Source organism: Achroia grisella, unplaced genomic scaffold (assembly GCF_030625045.1).
Source record: "Achroia grisella isolate CSIRO2021 unplaced genomic scaffold, CSIRO_AGI_Agris_v1 utg918, whole genome shotgun sequence".
Classification (NCBI taxonomy): domain Eukaryota; kingdom Metazoa; phylum Arthropoda; class Insecta; order Lepidoptera; family Pyralidae; genus Achroia; species Achroia grisella.
In genome coordinates, this window is record NW_026713067.1 from 1,472,013 (window position 1) to 1,494,956 (window position 22,944).

Below are 22,944 nucleotides of genomic sequence, written 5' to 3' on the forward strand. Positions count from 1 at the left end.
TTTATATCCAATTATGTTTAGAATAATTTCCATTTTGAAAATGAGATCATACATGGTTTTTGATATGTAATATCTGTCGTCTCGATTTCTTGCAATTTGTATGTGATTTAGCAAGAAATCGGGGAAAGACGCCCTTTTTATTTGACTCTCGAGGCCACGCGATGGTAGAGTGGGCTGTCTAATGGTACCAACTCATTTTCTGAGAGGTTGGTATTCACTAGCTTTTTTGTAAATGAGGTGAGTGAGGACAGGATGAATATTATGAATATTATGATGAATATATACTAATTCACTCATTGTAAAAATAATATATGGTATATACTAGCATATGTATGTATAACAAAGATGCTGATACAGTCAATTTTTCAATTTGTAATGTTCATTTTGAACCTATAATTAACATGTACTTACTGTATCATTTATAAAAAAATCAAAGGTGTTTATGTACTGTAACACTCCAGAGTGTCTTTTAAGCTAACTAAATGTGTTTTAAATAATAATTAGGTATTTTTATATTTGTTAGATCATCACATTAGTATTGTAATAAGTCAAATGATCAGTTGAACAGTTCATAATAGTTAACAATGAAAGAAAAACACTCAAGCCGGGTGTACTCTTGAAACCAATTCCGATCGACTGCTATTGGATTGTCTTTTTGAACTTTCTTATACTCTCGTATTGTATACTGTCAAAGTATTATTTTTTAAATGTGAGGGGTGGATGTGGTGTGGTGTCCACCCTTAACGTTTTTTTGCCACTTAAGGGGTATGAAAAATAGTTCGTAGCTTATTCTCAGACCTATTGAATATGCTTATAAAATTTCATAATAATCGGCCAAGCCATTTCGGAGGAGTATGGTAACTAATATTGTGACACGAGAATTTTATATATAAGATAGACGACAGTATCCATATAAGATAGATGACAGTATCCATATATATTCATGGTCAATGAAAGAAGTATGTTTCAAAACAATGAGTCAAAATTGTATTGACATGAAATCGTTATTAAAATTAGATTCAAGAGTACACTAACTGGTATTACAGTTGTGACTTTATTCTTTTAAGTTTTAACCAAAGGAAAATCAGGTTCAGATATAATACACTTCTCTAATTATATAATTGGAGTAAGTTTTGTATATATAGACATAGACACACACTGTCCGAAATCTTTCGAAATAATTTTGCTTTTCAAGTCTGAGGTATATAAGCGTCTTCCCTGAAATAAAGCGTTCTAAAAAATCGAGCGAAGCTCAGCCGCTCAGGTACGGAGGAATATAAAAAATGTAAATACCGATTGTATTAAAATTAGGACTGAGTAGAGTTACTGTAGAACTTTTATATTACAACTGTGTAAGTACAAAATAAACATAACTGCACAGAATTTGGTTGTTTTCTTGAAAGGTTTGAATAAAAGATGTATATTTATAAAACAATTTTATTAAAAAGGTGTTATAAACAAATTTCAAAAAGAATTATTCAGTTATATTAGCTTGCTTACAATGTAAGTGTTGGCATCGAGTTTCATTGATGTCTATTGATTTAATAATACGGTACCCTCTCATCTCATAAAGCGTATCTCTTTTAGTCCAGAATATTATGGCTTTTTTTCGAACAATTCTAATTTTATTGGCCGTAACTGACTTTAACAGCGGACGAAAAAAATGTGGCGAGTGCTAGAGCACTCGAAACCCGTGGAAGGACTTATGGAGCGACTGAAGGCCAACTGCCAGCTATGTTGTAGATAAGTTACAACTTCTAGAAGATTCGAAAACTACAACATTTTTTTAATTAACTAAACCGATATAACATGAATATTTTAAATTATGAACAGTTTACCTAAAATATTGGATGTTATTTATTTATTTCCCACATTCCACATTGATATTTTTTGGGGTAGATATAACAGGTCGGGACTGTTCTTTTTTAGTATAACCTATTTATTTTTTGCATACTTTGCTTAGTATTACTACGTACTTAGCTTACTCATAGCTGAGAGTACCGTTGTTTGTAAAACAATTCATTATTACTATCTTATTTAATTTATGTGTATCTTAATTAAAGACTTAAGTTTAAAATGGACGGAAAATACTGTAAAAATTACAGTTTCTTGAGTGTTTGAATTTATATAGTTTGGGAACATGTATAAGTTCTAAATTATAGAAATCAGAACAGAATATAAAAATTATAAATGTAATATATATGTACTTGATTTATAACAAATATATTTAATAAAAAATATAAAGTAACAATCAGATTACCATATTATTGCAAAATATTATCATAAACTATTACTTAAAACTATAAAATTGCACTTCATCTTAAAACCTAATTTATATCAATTATCCACCGTTGTATATAATATCGAAAAAGAATTTTTAAATGTTTTCTTATAAGGTACTATTCCATTAAAACAATGGAATGACTTGGTTTTCGAAATCTCCTGTATTATGTATAATAATTTTTCATAAATAAAGCTGTACATAACAGGTTCAATAATGTCATAAACAGTAATTTACAAACAATTACATATTATTATGAGTTTTCATTATGATTGGTCTATTTTTATTATTTACCTACAGCAACTTAGATACGTATAGATGTATACCTTTTAACTATTTATACTAGAATTATTTAGTTTAAAAAAATGTTAAGTACTTGTGCCATTGAAATTTTTTCTCTCACTGCCACTCTGGACGACTTATTTTTTATTGGGGGGTTTGGGCAGGTTTAGTTATGGTCAGGTGCTAAAACCTGTAACACTGCGACCTGTATAGATCTATTGTGCTCACCCTTATTCAAAGTTCACTATCTAACCGTGAGGGAGAGGAATTGAAGGATATTCTTTGGAGCGATCGTTTTTATCTTCTCTGGATTGAGTACAACCACATAGGATGTGTAGTGGCGTTTCCTCTTCTGCATAGCCAAATTTGCAGACTGATGTTAAGCTGAGGTCTTATTTCGCCAAGTGTTTATTCAGTTCGCAGTGTTCAGTGAAGGACTTCCCACGTATTTTCACTGCGTATTTCACTCTTCAAACGAGAAAACAGCTGGTGGACGTCATTACTAGCAATGTATGGTACATTGTCAGGTTGACCTTTATGCGGTTCCCACTGAAAACCATCGTGATAAATTCCTGGTGAATTTACCATGATGTGCTAACTGACCTGACCTCGTGCTCACCCTGTCATCCTCCACTCGTGCCCACCAGCGTACACCGTTAGCTCAGGAGGGTGAATAAAAATGTTGATGTACAGGATGATCATGTAAGACAAACAAATATACGCAGATAACTTTGTACGATATCGCTATAAAACTATAGTTATTCTAGTGAATTATCAGTTCGTTACGAAGGTTTAGCATGGTCCCTTATGCGTTGTATCTCATCTTTGATGGCTGATATGAGCGGTAACGCGGGGTCGTCCGCTGGCAGGGCACCTTCCGCTCGGATCAAGGCCGTGTTCACTGCCGGAGCTGGCGGCAGGCGAGACGTTAACGACTGCACATTATAGTGTTGTGAATAATATAATTGAAACAATTCATAAATAAAAAATATATATATACAAACATTTTTTTTTATTTCAACATACAGCCTTAAATTTAACCTTTCTACTATCAACCCATTTTAATAGCGATTTTAATTTATATGGCCAACAACAGCTATAACTTCTTTACATAAATTTGGATAAAGAGACGGCACGTCATAGCTCGGACTAGGTACTCTAGCGGTTTAGCATATCGCTTTATTACGTCGCCGGTTTAATTCCTCGCACGGTACAAAAATTTGTATTCATGAGTATGATAGTATCGGTCTGAATATCTTCTATGTTTATAATGGATATACAAAAAAATCTATATCTATCTATATATAGTTGTCTAGTACCCATAGTACAAGCTCTGTACAGCTCGGGTCTAGGTGGCGTTGTGTGGATTGTGCAAGGACATTATTATTCTATTATTATTACTACTAGTGTGTACTGCTTACATGCGGTGGGGTGGGTCCCCAGGCCCTCGCCGGTGGGGGCGCCTTCCTCTCTGTGGTCGGCCTCGTCGACGACGTTCGAGGCCGGGCGTCTGACGGGCCTGCTGTACCCATCGCTGGTTCTCTACTGTATACGAATATATATGGGTCTTCTATATAAAAAACTGAATGTGTAATATTGGTAGTGCTCCCTGTACCATGGGAAACAAACACTTTACAGTGCTCATGCCTTAGTCTTGATGATTATATCCCCCCCCCCCCCACCCCCCAATCCCCCATGTAACATAGATAATTTATTACTATAATAATTATTAAGCCCAATGTAACATACATAAATTATAACATTAAAAAATTGAATTGTTCACTTAAGGAACTTAAATAATAGGTTTTAGAAAGAAATTACTAGGAAATTCTCTATGAAACAGAAAGTAAATACATTCCTTATTTTAATAAAGAGTCCATTTTCGAATAGCCTCCCTTAAATGCGCTCTTAACAATGTCGCCGCTTGTAAAGTTTCTTTAAGATTTCTTTTATATGATAAGCAACATTGATGGTAAACGTTAAAATATAAGCATTGCCCATTGAGCCTTAAAACTTAAAATATAAACCTACATATTAAATAAACGTTTAAATAACATACTTAATAAGAAAACGAATTAGTAACGTATATTAACCAACTTATGTGAAATAGCCGAGAACTAGAAACCTGGTTGGACAACAAAAGCAAGATAACATTGTTACATATCCTATTTTAATCAACAATTTTAATACTTACATATGGGTGTCCGCGGAGCGACCGCGTACAGTAGCAAGTGCGGAGTAGGGCGACCCCGGCAACCGCACAAGCTCATTGCGCGCCTGAGCTAGCGGCGAGCGACGTCCACCCTCTCTACCTCCGCTTTCTGCAAAGTAGGTACAATCCAGTTTAATTTTATGAATTAAACTAGATCAAGAGGCCCGCGAGGGGTTGTCGTTGATTTTTTTTGTGAAGACGGTTTTCTTTTCGAATAAACTTGGTTGGCAAGTAGAGTTAGTTGTCTGTTTTGATACGATTAGGTGACTTCCTATTGTAACAGTGAATTTTTGTTTCACGTGTACCATCCTGTGGCGAAACTTTGTATTGTAATAGTCACAATACAAAACCTAACCTAACCTACCTTTTTGTTTACTATATTATCCTGAGGCCACAATTTCTACTGTAAGAGTCGCAATACAAAACCTAACCTAACCTACCTTTCTATATACCATTTCGACCTGTGGCTTTAATTTTTATTGCAATGGGCACAATACAAAACCTCACATTACCTACCTTTCTGTATACTATATTAATTTGGGTTCACAGTTTCTAATGTAGAGATCATAATACAAAACCTAACCTAACCTACCTTTCTATATACCATTTCTACTTTTTATTTTTTTTTATTTTGGCTTAGCTACCCGGGTGACAAAAACATTTCGTCCATACATTGTCAACTCCTTCTAATAGTTTACTATGAAAACCGTTGTAACAACTTACATCGGTTTTCATAGTAAAGTTTTCCAAATAATTTTGGTAAAAGCCTTAGGGTTATTATTGGCAATTGGCTGACAATACTGAGATTCAATGCCATCCCATAAAAGCGGACTCGCTGCATGGTTACCATGTACCAAAATAAAAAAATCTTCCAAATTTTGTTCAAAGTTAACCTTGGCGGCCATCTTGGTTTTTCCATTTTGATACTTCTGACATATATATTACATGACGACAGATATATTTCGTCCATATATTGTACAGAGACACGGTCCCTTTAGTGGGTCCTTAGTAAATATTACTTTCTACGAAAATCTATGCATGGTGTTGCCACCTAATTTAACAAAAAATTGCATAAAACTATTTAGATGAGATTTATTATAGATACCCGTCACTTTTATGTTTAAAAATGTCGAATAAAAATTTCCCACATTTTGGGTTTGCAAAATTACCCAAAAATCGGGAAAAATTTGTAGCCTAGATAATATTTCGAACCGAAATCTACCACGGCTCAATAAAGGTCGACTCGCTGCAGGGAAGCCAGGTAAATTTATCATCAGAGAAAAAATACTCAAACTCGGCCGCCACCTTGGATTTTTCCTTTTTAAATACTTTTAACTTATCCACTTTGGTGACAGAAACATTTTGTCCATACATTGTACAGATGTAAGGTGACTCCTTCTAGTACTTCCTTAGTACTGTTTACTATGAAAATTAGTTAATACTTCGCACCGAGAGTTTCCATTCCTCAATAGAAGTCAGTTCGCTGCAGGGTTGATAGGTGCCACAAAACTGAATTTACTAAAAAGACCTTAAAATTGTCATAATAAATAAAGTATCCTAATTCGGCCGCCATCTTGGATTTTTCCTTTTTAAATACTTTTAACACATACATTTTGGTGACAGAAACACTTCATATATACATTGTACAGAGCCCAGGTTACACCTCTAGTTCCTTAGTACGGTTTACTATGAAAATCGATGTATGGTGCTGCCAGATGATTTTGACAAAAACCACCTAGGATCCTTTGGGGGATGATTTTGAACCAATGCTCATCACTGTTTTGTTCAAATTAACGAAAAAAAAAATTCCCACGTTTTTTTACTTTTCTCCGAAATTACCCCAAAATCGGGGAAAATTTTTAGACCAGGTAAAATTTTCCACCGAGAGTTTCCAGCTCTATAGAAGTCAACTCGCGTCAGGGATTAATTGTACCCCAAAATTGAATTTTAAAAAGTCCCTAAAATTGTCAACATAAATTAAGTACCCTAACTCGGCCGCCATCTTAGATTTTTACTTTTTAATACTTTTGACATATTCACCCTAGTGACAGAAACATTTCGTTCATACATTGTATAGAGCCTCAGCGACTCCTTCTAGTTCTATTCTCTAAGAAAACTGATGTAAGGTGTTGCCAGATAATTCTGACAAAAAACACCTAAACTCAATAGGGGGATTGTTTTTGACAGATTTTCATCATTCTTTTGTTTGAAATGTCCAAAAAAAAATTTTCCCACTTTTTAGGACCTATCTCAAAAATTACCCTAAAATCGGGGAAAATTTTTATACCAGGTAATACTTTGTGTTGAGACACATCATCTCTCCATAGTAGTCGACTGGCTGTGGGGTTGCCAAGTGTCCTAAAACTACATTTAAAAATATCCCAATTTTTCTCCGAAAAGCAAAACTCCCCTATCTCTGCCGCCATCTTGGATTTCTAAAATTTCATAATTTTCCCTAGAGGCCGAGTCCTTCGGCTATCCGACGCCGTACAGTGCGTTGAGCTAGCGTACTCGTAGGTACCCTATCAATTTCAGTTTTTGAAGCTAGACCTCAATTTCAAAATTTGTCCGATGATGTATGGGTGTTGCCAGCAAATTCTGAAGAAATCCACCTAAAACCCTTCAGGGGACGATTTGTAGTAGACCAAAACGAGTTCTTCATTTAAAATGTCAAAAAAAAAAATTCCCACTTTATGGGACTTTTTTCCAAAATTAACCCAAAATCGGGGAAAAATTTTAGACCTGGCAAATCTTCTTACTCAGACTTACCCATGTCAGTAGGTGGCGTTTAGCTGCAGGGTTGCCATGTGCAGCAAAAACTCGATTGAAAATATCCCAAATTTTTTCCAAAAACTAAATCTCCCATAGCTTGGTCGCCATCTTGGATTTTTGAAATTTCATAATTTTCCCTAGAGGCCGGGTCTTTCAGCCTCCCAATGCCCTATAATAGGGATCGGTAGCTCCCCCGCAAGTACCCTAGGAATTTCAGTTTTTGGAGAGACACCCCAATTTCTATTTTGGTCAAACCATGTATGGGTGTTGCCAGCAAATTCCAACAAAACCCACCTAAAACCCTTTAGGGGATGTTTCTCGATAGGCCTTGATGCCTCTTTTGTCAAAAATGCCGAAAAAATTTTTTCCCACTTTTTGGGACATTTCTCCCAAATTACCCTAAATTCGGAAATTCTTTTTATCGCTGGCAATACTTCTTACCGAGACCCATCATCGCCCCATAGAAGCCGACTCGCTGCGGGGTTGCCCTGTACCTAAAAAATGATTTTGAAAATAATCCGGATTTTTAGGACCAAATTCACACGCCCCCAACTCGTCGGCCATCTTGGATTTTCGAAATTTCATAATTTTCCCTAGAGGTCGGGTCCTTCGAGTTTCCTATGCCCTACAACCGGTGTCGCCAGCACCCCCGCAACTACCCTGGGAATTTCGGTTTTTGAAACCCTAGAAAATTTTCAACCAGTTTTTGGCAATTTTTTCGCCGCCATCTTGGATTTTAATTTTTTGTTTTTACGCCATATTCTGGGTCCCGCCGAGACGTGCCAAATCACTCTTTGAACGGAATCGATCCGAGCGAAACTGTAAAAGTTAGCCGCCATCTTTGTCCGCCATCTTGGATTTTCCCAAATTTCGGAATTTTCTCGTGGTCACCCTAGCCAAAGGAACATTTCCCCCATACATCGTCTCGACCCCCGGACGCTCCTTCTGGGAGAACAACTATGTCAATCAGTGAGTGAGTCACCGTAATGCAGCTTTATATATTATAGATTTGTGTTCTACTAAATATTAGGAATATCTAATATCTGTATCTAGGAGGTTGTTAGTTATTATAATTGTGTGAGTCATAACAACTAACAACCTCCTCCCCTTAGAAGGTTTATTCTACTACGGACTTCGTATGGTCGCAGGTTCATGTCCTCGCACGGTGCAAACATTTGTATTCATAAGTATGATAGTTTGTAATGGTCTGGGAGTTTTATATGTACATTATGTATGTATTTCATCATCATCATCATCAGCCCACTGCACTGCTAGACATAGGCCTCTCTCAAGGCACACCGATAGGCACGATCTTCAGCCCTTCTCTTTCAGTTACCCGCAACCCTACGTATTTCGTCGCTCCATCTAGCTGCCGGGCGTGCTACACTACGTTTGCCAATTTGCTGTCTCCACTTTAGAATACGCCTATTCCAGCGAGCATCGTTTCTGCGAGAGATATGACCAGCCCATTGCCACTTCAACTTATATATACGAAGAGCTATGTCGGTGACCTTAGTTCTCTGGCGAATTACATCGTTTCAGATTTTATCCCTCTAGAGCCTGTTGAGCGATTTTGAATTGGTGGACCAGTCATATCGTCAGTGTCCACCTTTCGACACTTTTCTCATAACAGGTAGAACGCACTGATTATTGTTTGTTTGTTGTTAACGCATCTTTGTTTTTAGGCTTTGTGGAAGCGACGATATACGACGTATGTATTTATGTATGTCTGTGGGAATTATATTGAGATACTGTTATTATATGTATATATATTATTATTACCATGTTTCCTGTCTCTCCCTTTCTCCGCGTCCACCGTGAAGGTACGGTGTGAGTTGGGACTGGATGCAGCGCTACCGAAAAGCGTGAATGCATCATCCATCAGCTCGTTGAACCTTCGCCGCATTCTACCAGCACCGGCACCGGCAGCCCTGCGACCATCATCACCCGCATCGGCAGTCGACCTGGCTGGACTTGATGGTTTCGATGCTGGGAATATAATTTTTCCACGATGATTTTATTTAACATCGACCCACTGCACTTTAGTTTACCTGTGACCACGGCGGTTAAAACACTGCCCAAATATCGGGAACTCAATACAAAGGTAAGAGTCCCTTGATTTTTACTAATTGTACGTATAACACCCGCTGCTCTTCAGTTTACCTATGATCATGGCGGTGGAAATACTGCCGAAATATCGGAAACCCTATAAAAATAATTAAAGAGTGGTAAGATCCCGTAACTTTTCCTAATTAGTACGTATAAAAAACTACTCACCATCTTTAATTCTTTGGCAGTGTAGATCCCAGACCAGCGGCCCGATGACGCCTGGATCCTTGTCGATACTGCCCAACCTGACCAGCTGTGAGGCCATCTGTCTGCGAGGTACCACGTTCTTGGATCTATCTTGTCCCTTCTCTTTGGACTTAGGACTGATGACTGGTGAGTCTACATCCAAATGTCGTACCGATACTGGCTCCAAGATCCTTGATAGTGGTTCTACTATGTTCCCTCTGAATAAAATATGAAAGTTATTTTTATAACTTATAGGATTTATATTATTTTGTTTAATTTCGCTGCCATTAGCATGTGTGAAACCATAAGTACGGAAACCTAATCACCTTGGGAACGAGTTGACAGACGGCATAGAAAGATATGAGGTGGGTGTGTGTGGTACGGACGGCTGTCCACTGTCCGAACTGTCCACACCGGCTGCCTCCAGAAGACTATCTGTGGTACCCACTGAAAATAACACAAATAGTTATAATAATCTTGTTCTGTAGGTGCCATCTCCTATTGGAGATTATGGCGATCTTTATTTTGTCCATGGCAGTCCTAAAAGGGACTTGGTGCTCATCCTAAACCACTGTGTGAGGTTTTTCAATCACGAAGTACGGCGCCTGGTCTGCCTGGTCTTCGGTAGCCTTGGATTTTTTCCTGTATGATTAATTGCAGAAGATTGTATTATTTATTCCGCATTATGTGACTCAGGTAGGTGCAGCAATTTACGGTGTTTGATTTTGTTTAGTAATAATAATACCCCTGGATTTTGGGTTTAGTTTTTCAAACAATACAGATAAAAAATATATGTAAATGAGTGTTTCTGTATACTTTTAATTCTTATCTGATATTATAATATATCCAAACCTCTCTTCTTCTGCGGCATTCTGAGCGCGTGGGGCTTCTTCTGTCGCCTTCGTACTGCGGCTGCCACTTCGGACACGCCTGATGAACTTGTACTTCAAAGTAACAATAATTAGTTAATTTTATATTCTTCTGAACCTATACAAATAAACAAAATTGAAGTGTCTTTTTGTAATTTCTTATTAACAGTTTTTCACTAAACTTTGTTTCTGTTTTTAAATAAATGTTTTAATATTTGAGGATAGAAAAATATATTTAAATACCTGGAAGCACTGGCTGCTCTATATATAGGTAATAAAGTACTACTGCTCGGTCTGGTCCTACTCGGTGATACGACGCTGATCAGCTGCAATAAATAAAAAAAGTAACATAAATTAGTTATTTATAAGAACAATAATATAATGAGTGTAGTCTCAGAAAGAGTGCTATATATATGCATGCAATGTGTTTTTCAAAGATCCATACCAGGGCTGAGAGAACTATTTCATGGACGGCCCAATTTCAATTTTTAAATATTTTGGCGGACGCACATATTGAAACTTTATTTATAATAAACATTACAATGAAAAAATATAAAATTAAAAAAACAGTAAAGATTTTTTTGGAAAATAAAATGGTACGCAGAAGCGGCGCGTTCGTATTACATGTGTGAACATTGAACAAGTCACCGATAAGTGAGTTACTCAGACTCGTCAGGAAAAATTAATTCGGATTCGTATGTACCTACTACTATTTATTATAATTAATTTTAACGATATATTGATGGGTGAAGATCGAAAAAATTTATTCAATTATAGGAACGCTTGGCGGGCCGCTCGCGGCTCGCGGGCTGCATGTTTCTCATCATTGGTCTATACAAATAAATAAAATTGAAGAGCCGTCCATTTTGTAAATAATTTTAATGTTGGATAGCCTATTTACCGAGGACGACCACCTACATAACATGTTAAGCTTATTATACTATCATTCACAATAATTTAAGCACTTTAATCTCTGGTTGAGTAACTATTATGGGGCTAAAGAGTTTGTTCGGTTGAAAGTGCTGATCTCCTGAACTACTGGTTCGAATCGAAGAATTATTCTTCTGTTAGATAGCCAATTTTTTGAGAAATGTTATGATCTACAATTTGCAAAAACGTTGTAAAAACGGGTAATGTATTACGCAGAGGAAATTGCGCGAGTCAGCATGCAAGTTAAATCCTAAATTAATGCAAAATAAAGATCAAATTCGACTAACCCTGCCATCCTTTTCTTCATGGACTTGCTTCAGTTGGTTTCGCTCAGCTTCTCTCAACAATTCATTTCTATACGCACGCAGGGAGGCCGCTGATTTTATTGATTTTTTCCTGAAAATAAACACAAAATTACACTAATATTTTAAATTGACTGGCTCTGTGATCTAGCCGTTTAGTTCAGCTTGCTTATGATGGTCGCGGATTCGATTCCTTGCTTGAATGCAAACATTAGTAATCATGAGTATGAATATTTCCATAAGTCTGGGTACTTCCTTTCGATATTAAAGCAGTGTGCTCTAGACTCCCGTCAATATATGATCCAAAATATTGTTTTCTCTTTGTATTTTCTCTATGCGCAGTATCCAATAATTATTATGAAATAGATCTTTATTACTCTCAGACTCAAACTGATGATCTTCCGTTTTCCGAAATCAGTGTTAGGCCATTAGGGTACGAAGTTCTCAAAGTCTTACCTGTGAGCAATACATAGCAGTACAATGATGACCAGCAGTAGAAGTACTGCTACGGTGGCACCAATAGCCAGCGCCCAAAGTTCGGTGCCGTGCACTCCTGCAGGACTGGCTTCACCCTCGAGACCTTCGGCTGCCTTCAGGTACGCTGCTGGCAAAAGTTATAGAAAAATTCGAATCTATAGGTATTTTAGTAAGCTAGGGTCTAGTAACATCATGTCTTCACGATTTCCACATACGCGCAGGCTGCCTCTACGCCTCCGTAATAATCTATAAAGAATTATAGCATTCTGATAACATAATATCAAAACCTTATTTTTAATATTCAGTCAAATTTTAATGTAAACGTTAGTGTTGCATGTTTTAACAAGACACTGACAAGTGAGTAACTCGTCACAAAAAATGTTTCGGTTTAATATGTACTACCATTTTATTATAATTGATTTTATAATAATGTATGTAGTACTGGCCTAAGTCAAGTACATGATAATGTTATGTTTTTACAAATGGTACAAATAGTATAATAATACAAATAGTGCTATGAGTAACCCATTACCAATTACTTCAGCATTTTTTGGCAGTATACAGAAGATGTTTAGGGTATATATTATTCATCATTATCATTTGGTTCTTCTCCACGACGATCTGCCCTCTTTTCTGATACGATCACACAGAGAAACTCCAAGCATAGCCATCTCCATTGCCCTCTAAGTGACTCTGAGCGTATTCATGAGGCCAATAGTTAGCAACCATATATTATTATTATAAAAAAAACTCACGCTCAGCCTTGGTGGTGACGACGGCACCCAGCTCATGTGCCACTTCAGCATCCCTGACTAGCCTCATGTCTCTGGCTGCCACTGCTGCCGGGACTGCCCTTCCACCCACCAGTACCACGTACACTATCTGCACGCTTCCGGACTCCGCTGACTGTGGCAAGTAATTTAAAATTATCTTATTAGCTAGCACAAGCTGACCCACGCAACTTCGTCTGCATCACACCTACTTCACATTTATCCTATATTTCGCCCAATTTGACTAATATCTTTTAAATTATGGCCTATGTGTCATTCATATTAACATAGGAGAAGTAGTGGAGACAGTTAAAAAGTCCCATTGTCACTGATTTCAAAATAAAAAGTTTCTAGCAGCTCAGTTTGTAAGCCGTGCATACATATGGTGGTCGCCCAGCGGTCGAAATTTTGAATATGAACGTTTCAAATAAAAAATTCCACCCGCTGGGTGAACACTAGTAAACAAAATATAACTTATATCTTATTATCTCATCTACTTCTACTACATTATTATTATACATAAATATAATATATTTACATTTGTAAATACATAATATACTAAGGGCTTAAATTCAATTACACACGTCTAAATTACACTGGTTCCGCACTTTGATATGCTAATTAAGCATTGATTCAATAAACTTTGTAAGGTTTGGATTGAAATTGTTGTTGCTATGGAGAAAGTCACAGAATAAATTTACCGCCGTGGTCACGAGCTGACTGTCGTCGAGAGAGATAGATACCTTCATTTATCATAAAATTATTCGTCTTAAAAACCGTTTAACTATATTAATAAAAAGTATTAATTTTCTATCGTACCTCAGTAATATTTTGAATGTGCACTTGTACTGGTGGCTGTTGCTCAGGCTTTATAATCTCCCTCTTGAATAGCATCGTGCCATTCTCTGAATCTTCTTCTAATGGAATATCTATCAACTCTTCTTTCTCATATTCCACTTCTTCCCGATCTGACACTTCTCTTTTTTTTACAACATTAGTTGGAGTCACTAATATCCATGATTCCACTTCGTTTATTGTAGTAGCTTTTATTTCTGACTTTGAGGATGCGTTTTTAATATTGCTATTAGAAAAGACTTCAACATTTTCTGAATTTAATGATAATATGCTTGAAGAATTTGATAAAACATCAGAAGATGGTGTAACTGAGCTTTCAGAAGCTAACCCATTTGTAACGGATTCCATATTAACTATAGAGCTCTGTATATCATAATATTTGAAAGGCATTTCTGAATTGATGGAATTTATTTGATTATTATTGTCTTTATTTACAACGAAAGAGTGGACATCATGTTTCTTTCTACCAGCTGGTGCGTCTAATGATTTGATAATGCCGAGATGGCGTTCTTGCTGTCTGAAATATTATTAGAAACTTAATAAAGTAAGATGTTTTAAAGTATTATTCTTATGTATTCCTCTATGTACCTAGGTAATAATTTCAAATTAAAAAAGAAAATCAGTGAGATCAATAGTAGGTACTTGATTGCTTCACAGTAATTTGAAATCTCTGTTGAGTTTGGATTCAAAATTAAATTGTATCTAACGTCAAATTAATTGTCTAAGAGTTCTGTTTTCTATGAGTCCTCAGCTACTATTCCTATTAACTAATAATAGTCCATGTTTAAAATAATTTTATGGCATTATAAAATCGTAGAAATTCGAAGCTACAAGTTATTTCACTTCATTGTTTCGTGGCTCTTAAGTTGAAATGGTAAAAAGGAAGTTAGGAAACCATTGTTCATGAATCCTAGGACTAGGTAAAGCAGGACCAAGAGCAATTAGGCAGTGAAATTACAGAATATGACAGATAAAGACTTCTGGAAAAGCAACGTATGAGTGGTATCACAGGCAACACATGATAATGTGACATACGTTAATGTATTTAAACGACGACCAATTACCATCAGGTAGATCGTCAGCTTGTTTACCGTTTAATGGCAACACAAAAAATCTATCAAGGCGTATAATAATTAAGTTACCTTAAAAATGCTTTCTGATATAATCTGGCGAGTTTTAATTGGAGGCTGTCTGGTGTGGAACCCTGGATGACGGTGAGCAACCAATACCGGCGGTCTTCCGGTATCTCTGGCTCCAAACTGTCAGGAACTGCTTCTCCGCAGTTGAGTACACATTCACCAGTGGTTTTATCGGTCACCGCCTATAAAGTACTTAGGAAGTGATTTTTTTTATGTATGATAATGGATTGGTGCACCCACTAGCGCTGACCATTGTACGCTGGCAGGGCACTGTGACATATATGTAATATGTTATATTACATATTACATATATGTATTATAGGCGATATACATACACATACATATAAATAAAATTGGAGTATCTGTTTGTAATATTGAAATAACCGTTTTTTACTACATACATATGAATATAAATACGTACACCAATATAAATACACCAAAATAACATTTTTTACAATTTTTGTCTGTCTGTCTGTTTGTACCGGCTAATCTCTGAAATGGTTGGACCTATTTTGGCGGACCTTTTTTTAGCAGGTAGTTGATGTAATAAGGAGTAACATAGGCCACTTTTATTTTAGAAAAATAAAGTTAAATTCCACTTTCATTCTACGCGGACGAAGTCGTGAGAACAGCTAGTTATACACATATATGTATTATAGGCGACAGTTGCCAAATTCCGTCATTGGGTACCTACTCAAGTTATTACTATAAAAAAATAATATTGATTTGCATTTAATCATATTAAAAAGTGTGATTAATGAAATTATAGAAAAGTACCATCATAAAAACATGTTCGACAATCTTTTTTACCAATATTACTTAAATCCATTATCGACATTTTATGAAAAGAAGCAAAGCAGGTCAATGTCGCTGGTATTATATGAATACTCGAACTGTATGCGACCCAAAAGATAGAGTAAATATACGACCGTAGCTCGTACGTAATAAACGAACTTTTATGGGATTTAAATGACTATAAATTTTATTAATTCATTTGAACGGTTATTCGTGTAGTTTAGGTACTGTTATTTGTACCTGACAGCCAAAATATAAACAATCTTGAATCGTTGACTTAGTTTTCTTTTATGTTACAGCCATCGCAAATTAGATGACGTCCTATTTGATGGTAAGATCTTATGGATGATAATGGAATGGTGTACCCCCTTGTGTTAAAAGTTTACGCTGTTTCACCAGTGGAGGGTTGATAAGCATGAGGTTAGGGCAGTTAGTCCATCGTGATAAATTCACCAGGAATTTATCAGGATGGTAACTAGGGGGAACCGCGTGAAGGACAACCTGACATGTTATATAGCTAGTATATAGTAGTGGAGTCAATAGTTCACATTACTAACAATCCCCTTCCTCCTAGCGGGAACCATCGCCTATATTAATTAATTTATTTATTTATTTACATAGATTAACATTTACATAGATTTACATTTACATGTTTACAATACAATACAATTTTTATATATTTCTATTATCTGTAGTCCCCAAACTAGGTCAGGCCTGTATCTTGGGGGCTGGGAGCGCGGATACCAAAAATATGCAGTATATGTACACTTCAATTGACTATTTTACAATTAGGTTAATTATTTTGTGGTGAATTATTTTACAATTATATATACATGCAATAAATACCAGAACGTGTTTCCCAATATCTAATTAATGTGTGTGTTGTGTGTATGAGCGTGAGTATATTACTTACAGGAGAAAGAGAGAAAAATATGCATGAACAGTACCACAGGTGGTAACATCACGTTACCATATGACGCTCGTGATACCACTAATTTGCCATTTCGGAGGACTTTACGGCTTCATATCCTGTAATTTCTCTTCCTTAACTCATTTTTCTAACAACACAAATTACAGAGTAAGCAGTTTGGCATATTAGGTGGTTGAAATGGGTGAAACTGAGGAACACTGACAGACGCATTTGACTATATCAGTAGTTTCTTTAACCATGAGTCCATGGCGGCTGTCTGAGCGTCTACATCTTTGGGTATGGAAAAACTACTATACTCCACTTGACGTCGGAGATAGTCGTTATAGCAGACACAGGCGTTTGTTTTTACATGTTATGTTGTACAAATAAAGTTATTTTTTTAATTGTTGAAATAATGCTTACCTATATTAAATTCTAATTCGCGCTTCATTTGATTTATTCGAAAATCCTTGTGACCAATTAATGATCTAACCTACGGGTCCCTGATAAGTTGTTCCCATTTCCAGACTAGAGGCATCTTCATACCATTTTCAATTTCTTACCTGTGGCGGATATGAGTCCAAATACACTGTAGCGAGTACAGTTGTAGTACGAATGAGTGGCGTGGCGGGTTGTGGCGGAGTTGGCAGTGGCAGGTCTGGGGGCGGCGGCGGACCATCCCCCGAGCCCGTCCAGAAGAAATCTTCGAGACGTGGAGTATGTTCATGTTGGTCCGGTGACACGAACATGTAAACTAAGAATTATTTCTTTTAATATGTATTTCTTCATTATTTATATAATTAACCGGGTCTTATTAAAATATTAGTATTTCCTTATTATCCTCTATTTCTATCCATCCTAGTTTCGACTAGGTTACACTAGCCGTGGTCACGAGCTCACTGGAGTAACAGCAATGTCAATGTAGGTGCCAACAGCTTTTTTAAGACCCGCTTAATAATATAAATAATGCATATTAAACACGAAAGTTAAAAAAAATGTATTTCTTCAGTTTCCATGTGTCTAATTATTAAAAAGAAATACAAATAATCTTCATTACGGGTGCTGCTTATGGGAACTATTTCCATTTGGCTTACGGTCACTGATTAGAGTATTTCCTTTTGACAAAAATGCAATAACATATACCGGTGTCACTCTATTCTCCGTAATTTGAATTTAAAATAAATCTGTATTTTTGTAAACATGCGCAAGCTCATTTGAAAATAATAAGAGCCGAGTTTCTTGTCAGTTCTTCTTAGATCGAAAGTACTCCAAACTGGCGTTAGAGTTGACATATCATGAGTTTCTAATAGATCTACGTGAATAAAGATATTTTGATTTGATTTGATTTATTCTAATAAACTTTAGAATATCATATTTTTATATTCGAGTGGAAGAATATTATAGCTCGGTAACCGAGCAAGAATCTTGCCGTGTATAGATGAAGTAGAGATGATTTTTACTTTTTTTGGATGGTTTGTTATTCTTTCACGCAAAAACTACTTAGAGGATTTTTATGAAACTTTACAGAAATATAGCTTATACATCAGAATAACACATTGGCTATAATTTAAAATGATATTATGTAAATTGGGAGAAATATAATGATAACTGTCAAATAAGTGTGATGCAAACGAAGTTATAATATACATATTAAACACCCAAACCAAACAATCATACTCATGAATATAAATGTAACACGCAATATATATATTTATTTACATTTCAGTACATTGTGAAATATTTCAAAACATTTGTATTTGAGTAACGCGATGCATCGCAACTGTGATGGGTAGTCGTTTCCGGGGTTTCTCTTCGTCGCGTGATCTCGGAAACTAAAGTTTATCGGCCCCGCCTGTAACTTCGTGTAACTTCGAAATACATGATTTAATATTTATATACATATATAACGGTCTCGGTTGTCTAGCGGTTTAATACACCGCCTTAGTTCCAATGGTCGCGAATTCGATTCTTCGCACAGTACAAAAATTTGTATTCATGAGTATGATTGTTTGTATCTTTGCGGGTGTTTTCTATATATAATATGTATGTATTATCAAAAAAAAACTGAATATATATAAGTTGTCCATACCCAGTACCCACAACACAAGTTCTGCTTAGCTTGGGACTAGATGACGCTGTGTGAATTACCCTGAGATGTATATTATAGACATATAAGAATATGTAGACCCAAGTTTACTGATTGGTGCCGTCAAGTCTACGTCAAGTTTCTGGTATATATTTTTTTTAAATTGGCTATATACAAAAGCTAGTTACAAAATGATAAATATTTTTTATAAATATATATTTTATACTTCCCGTATAAAAAATATATTTATATTTATTTTTAAGGTTATTCACAATCACATTAACAAAATATTTACGCGAGCTCAGAATAAAAAAATATTTATCCATATAGGACCTAGAGTTAGATATTTGTAGAATTATAAAAAAATGTCTTATGCAAGTCAAATTTTTTTACAACTCTATGTATATAATATCATTCGTATAAATCCATAAATAATATATATTATGTGAAATATATTTTAGAAATTGGTGTAACTAACACATAATATGTATATATAAAATAAATTCCATTTATTTCCACATGACATACATCTTTCAGGTGTTACTAACAATATGTTAGTAGGCACATAGCTAGTAATTTGCGCTAACCATATTACATACTATTTTCACCGATGTATATTACCTACTAGAGATTGATAAATAAATATTTAAAATAGATTTTTTATACTACGACGTCGGAATGGTGATCATTGCCCAAGGACGTCTCAAACACCAGAGGTACGCTTTGCCGACCATTAAGCAACCTAGATAATATATGACAATAGATGAAATAATTTAAAAACAGGCTGAATATATTTTTTTTACTGTATCCATTTTGATATAATAATGCCAGTGTTTAAATTAATGGAATAACGTTAATATAGAAACTCCATACATACCTATATAGAAAACAAATTGTTTTTTATGTAGGTATGTATCGTGGCCCCGCTATATTCTTATAAATTAAAATCCGCTTTCCACGCGGACTTGCCTGCACCAATCCGTACCATTCGCCGTGCTTTGTACGGCGGAAAACGCATTTCCTCAAATGTTGTTCACGTTACGAATAAGCGTTTTGCTATACACATACGTATAATATATTTAATAATAAAATTAATTTCAGAACTGTAGATTTTTTTAGTGAGTTCATCAGTTTTAGAAATTTAAAATACGTGACTTCACACTGTGATAATGTGTGGATTCTAATTTATGAATGACCCTATAAATTGAATGAATGACTCTCAGGATTTACTATTAATAATTAGACCTTGATAGGTATTTATAAAAAGTAGAAAGTGAGAATTGTTTGATAACAATTCTCACTTTCTACTTTTTATAAATAGTATAAGTAAGGCTGCTTATAAATTTGATAACTTATTTTTTTTGCCAATTTTTATTATGTATTGTAAGCTTTTTAAAGGGATATGTATATACCTAAAGTATACCTGAGGCAATCTTTTGGTTTTTAGTTTTTATTGACTAATTGCTAAGGAATTTCGAATTTTATTTGGGGGTTGGCAATCGTGTTTACGAAAAACGCGGATAAACATAGCGGAAAAGGTGCGGCTCACAGGATGGTACCAACATTATTGGTCATGTCACGTCAGTTTTATGGCACCGTAACATAACAGGCTGGAAATTCATAACGTAACGGGATGGCGTTCATTTCAAAATTCAGCCCAATTTATTTGATCAATAACAGGCGTGTCTCATAGTGTTACGTAGAAGGAACGATCATAAAACTTTATCCATAAGTAGGCAATACATATAATTATATATTATATTACGATGGTGATACATAACAATACAAACAGATAAATAAAATTGAAGTTTTCGGTTTGTAATTTCTTTTTACTAAATGAAAAAGAATGAAAAAATGAAAACGTATGAAAGTATATGCAGTACTTACATAAAAATTAATTACTAAAAATTTGTCTGTCTGTTTGTTTTTGTTGATCACAGAAACGACTAGACCTGACGGGACTTTCACTCGCATATAATGGGGTTTCATTACTACCCCCTCCGCACAGGGTGAAGGGGATTGTTTGTAATGTGGACTAATGAGCCTATTGCTAGCAATGTATATACTCGTATATATGTCTCATTTTGTCAGGTTGTCCTCCACGTGGATTCATTCATGGTGAATTTACCACGATGAGCTAACTGACCTGACCTCATGCTCATCTTATCATCCTTCCTGGTGCCTCGTCAGCGCAAACCGTTAATGCAGGCGGGTGCACCATTCCATTATCATCCATAAGACCTCCTCCCCCCAGTCACAGTAGGTCCTCGTTATTGTGGAGTATACACAGGCCAGGTTGATGGTAGATGGTAACAAACAAAATGGCATATAATAGCGTTGTAATGGAGACTGTTTCACGCGGTCAGCGTGCGCATCCTTTTGTGCGGACACCGGACGTGCACGGAGCGGAGCGGCGCACACGCATCCGACCGTGGTGACCCCTGCTTTTGATTGATATAATCATTTACGATCTCCCGTCATGTTCAGATATTTTGTGACGATGCAGCATATAATAAACATGTATTATTTCGCATTACCTATAATGAAATGTCACTGCGCGATATACTATTTTATCAACGATAAAGGTACCTATACCGTGAATGTACTAAGTCGCTTGGACTAAAACATTTATATATAGATATACTAGCTGATCCGCGCAACTTCGTCTGCCATCACACTTGACATTTATCTTTATATTTCGCCCAATTTACATAACATCTTTTAGCTATATTACTGTAAAGTTTCATCAAACTCCGTTCAGTAGTTGTTACGTGAAAGATTAACAAACATCCATCCATAATCACAAACTTTTACGTTTGTAATATTAATAAGAAATAATAATAATATAAAATAAATATGTTCTTTGCGACCATGCTTTTGCTGGTTTTTAGTTGCATCGTTATGAAAAAAAAGGCCACCATAGATGTCATACGATATGAACATGGAAAAATGTATCTACTTCAGTGATATCTGTAACATGTAAGAGTTTCATAAGAATGCTAATCTTTTTTTTTTATGTAACTGAAAGGGCAAACAAGTTAACAGCCGATCTTATGGTAACTGTTAAATCATGCATAGATGAACAGCACCGTATGACTTAGTCTAATCCTACTTAGTTGTATGTTCCAGTCACGGTTTTTGTTTAAGTAGCTCAATTCTTATTAAAACGAAGACAATGTGGATCAGAATCGAACTCACAGCACATGGGTCTTTTAAAGCGGTTTGTAAAGCAATAAGTTTATGTAATTCGTTGCATATTTCGGAAACACAGCCATATTTAAATATTTATGAATAATAAGTTAGTATAAAACTGTTTAAACTTAAAATGTAGATTATGTCATATGCGTCTATATTTTTTTTATTATAGTTAGAAATAATGGATAAAAAATATTAAACATTATAAGTACCAACAAATTTTGCATAAATAAAAAAAAATGTAAATATTTGCAGTTGTTTTAATTCGGTGAAACACATTTCTACACGCTGAATATTATCAAGCAAGTAATTACTGTAATGATAAAGCGAAGTTTAAATAATTTACTCCATAGTCTCATGATCATAAAGTACTATTTTATTTTATGTGCTTTTATCTATTAATAGGTTAATCGACTTACGTTTATCGTCGCTGTCGTATTCGTTGGCAATAACATATTTAATAATATATGTTCCCAATATGTTCAATAAAAATGTTGACTTTTGCATATTGTTTTTATTAACGTTATATACAACTTAATATTAACTCTTTAATGTATATATTTTTATATTTATAATTACTATTGTTTATAATTTTTGTGCGTCCGAAAATAAATGTAAAAGTTACACATTTTTATTAACTAATTAATTTTATACTACGCCAGAGGTATTATTATTTAATTTATTCACTTGTTTTAAAATTGTACTCATTGCGGCCCAACAAACGACCAAAATCGTCAAAATACTAATAAGCCAGTGTGTGCTTTGCTCTACTGG

At 35.3% G+C, this 22,944-nt stretch overlaps 1 protein-coding gene across 1 annotated transcript; it reads right to left on the bottom strand.

Annotated features, from left to right (window-relative positions):
- Positions 1 to 3,277: 3,277 nt before the first annotated feature.
- On the bottom strand, positions 3,278 to 22,686 carry LOC131853997 (uncharacterized). Its single transcript, XM_059205118.1, has 15 exons — positions 22,590 to 22,686; positions 17,453 to 17,643; positions 15,188 to 15,366; positions 14,010 to 14,562; positions 13,176 to 13,326; positions 12,400 to 12,544; positions 11,929 to 12,037; positions 10,955 to 11,037; positions 10,695 to 10,786; positions 10,169 to 10,289; positions 9,825 to 10,060; positions 9,330 to 9,536; positions 4,758 to 4,884; positions 3,985 to 4,108; positions 3,278 to 3,498 (listed from the first exon to the last, which is right to left on the bottom strand). The coding sequence occupies exons 1-15, from the start codon at positions 22,675 to 22,677 to the stop codon at positions 3,346 to 3,348; spliced, it is 2,559 nt and encodes an 852-aa protein (XP_059061101.1). The 5' UTR covers positions 22,678 to 22,686; the 3' UTR covers positions 3,278 to 3,345.
- Positions 22,687 to 22,944: the final 258 nt, after the last annotated feature.

Bases quoted from the DNA above. Each gene is read 5' to 3' on its own strand.
- LOC131853997 (XM_059205118.1), bottom strand. From the start codon at position 22,677: ATGCAAAAGTCAACATTTTTATTGAACATATTGGGAACATATATTATT. The intron at 12,545-13,175 runs GTGAGTTTTTTT...TTTTGCCAGCAG, and splicing joins CGTCACCACCAAGGCTGAGC to CGTACCTGAAGGCAGCCGAA. The intron at 4,109-4,757 runs GTAAGTATTAAA...ATTCGTATACAG, and splicing joins CGCTCCGCGGACACCCATAT to TAGAGAACCAGCGATGGGTA.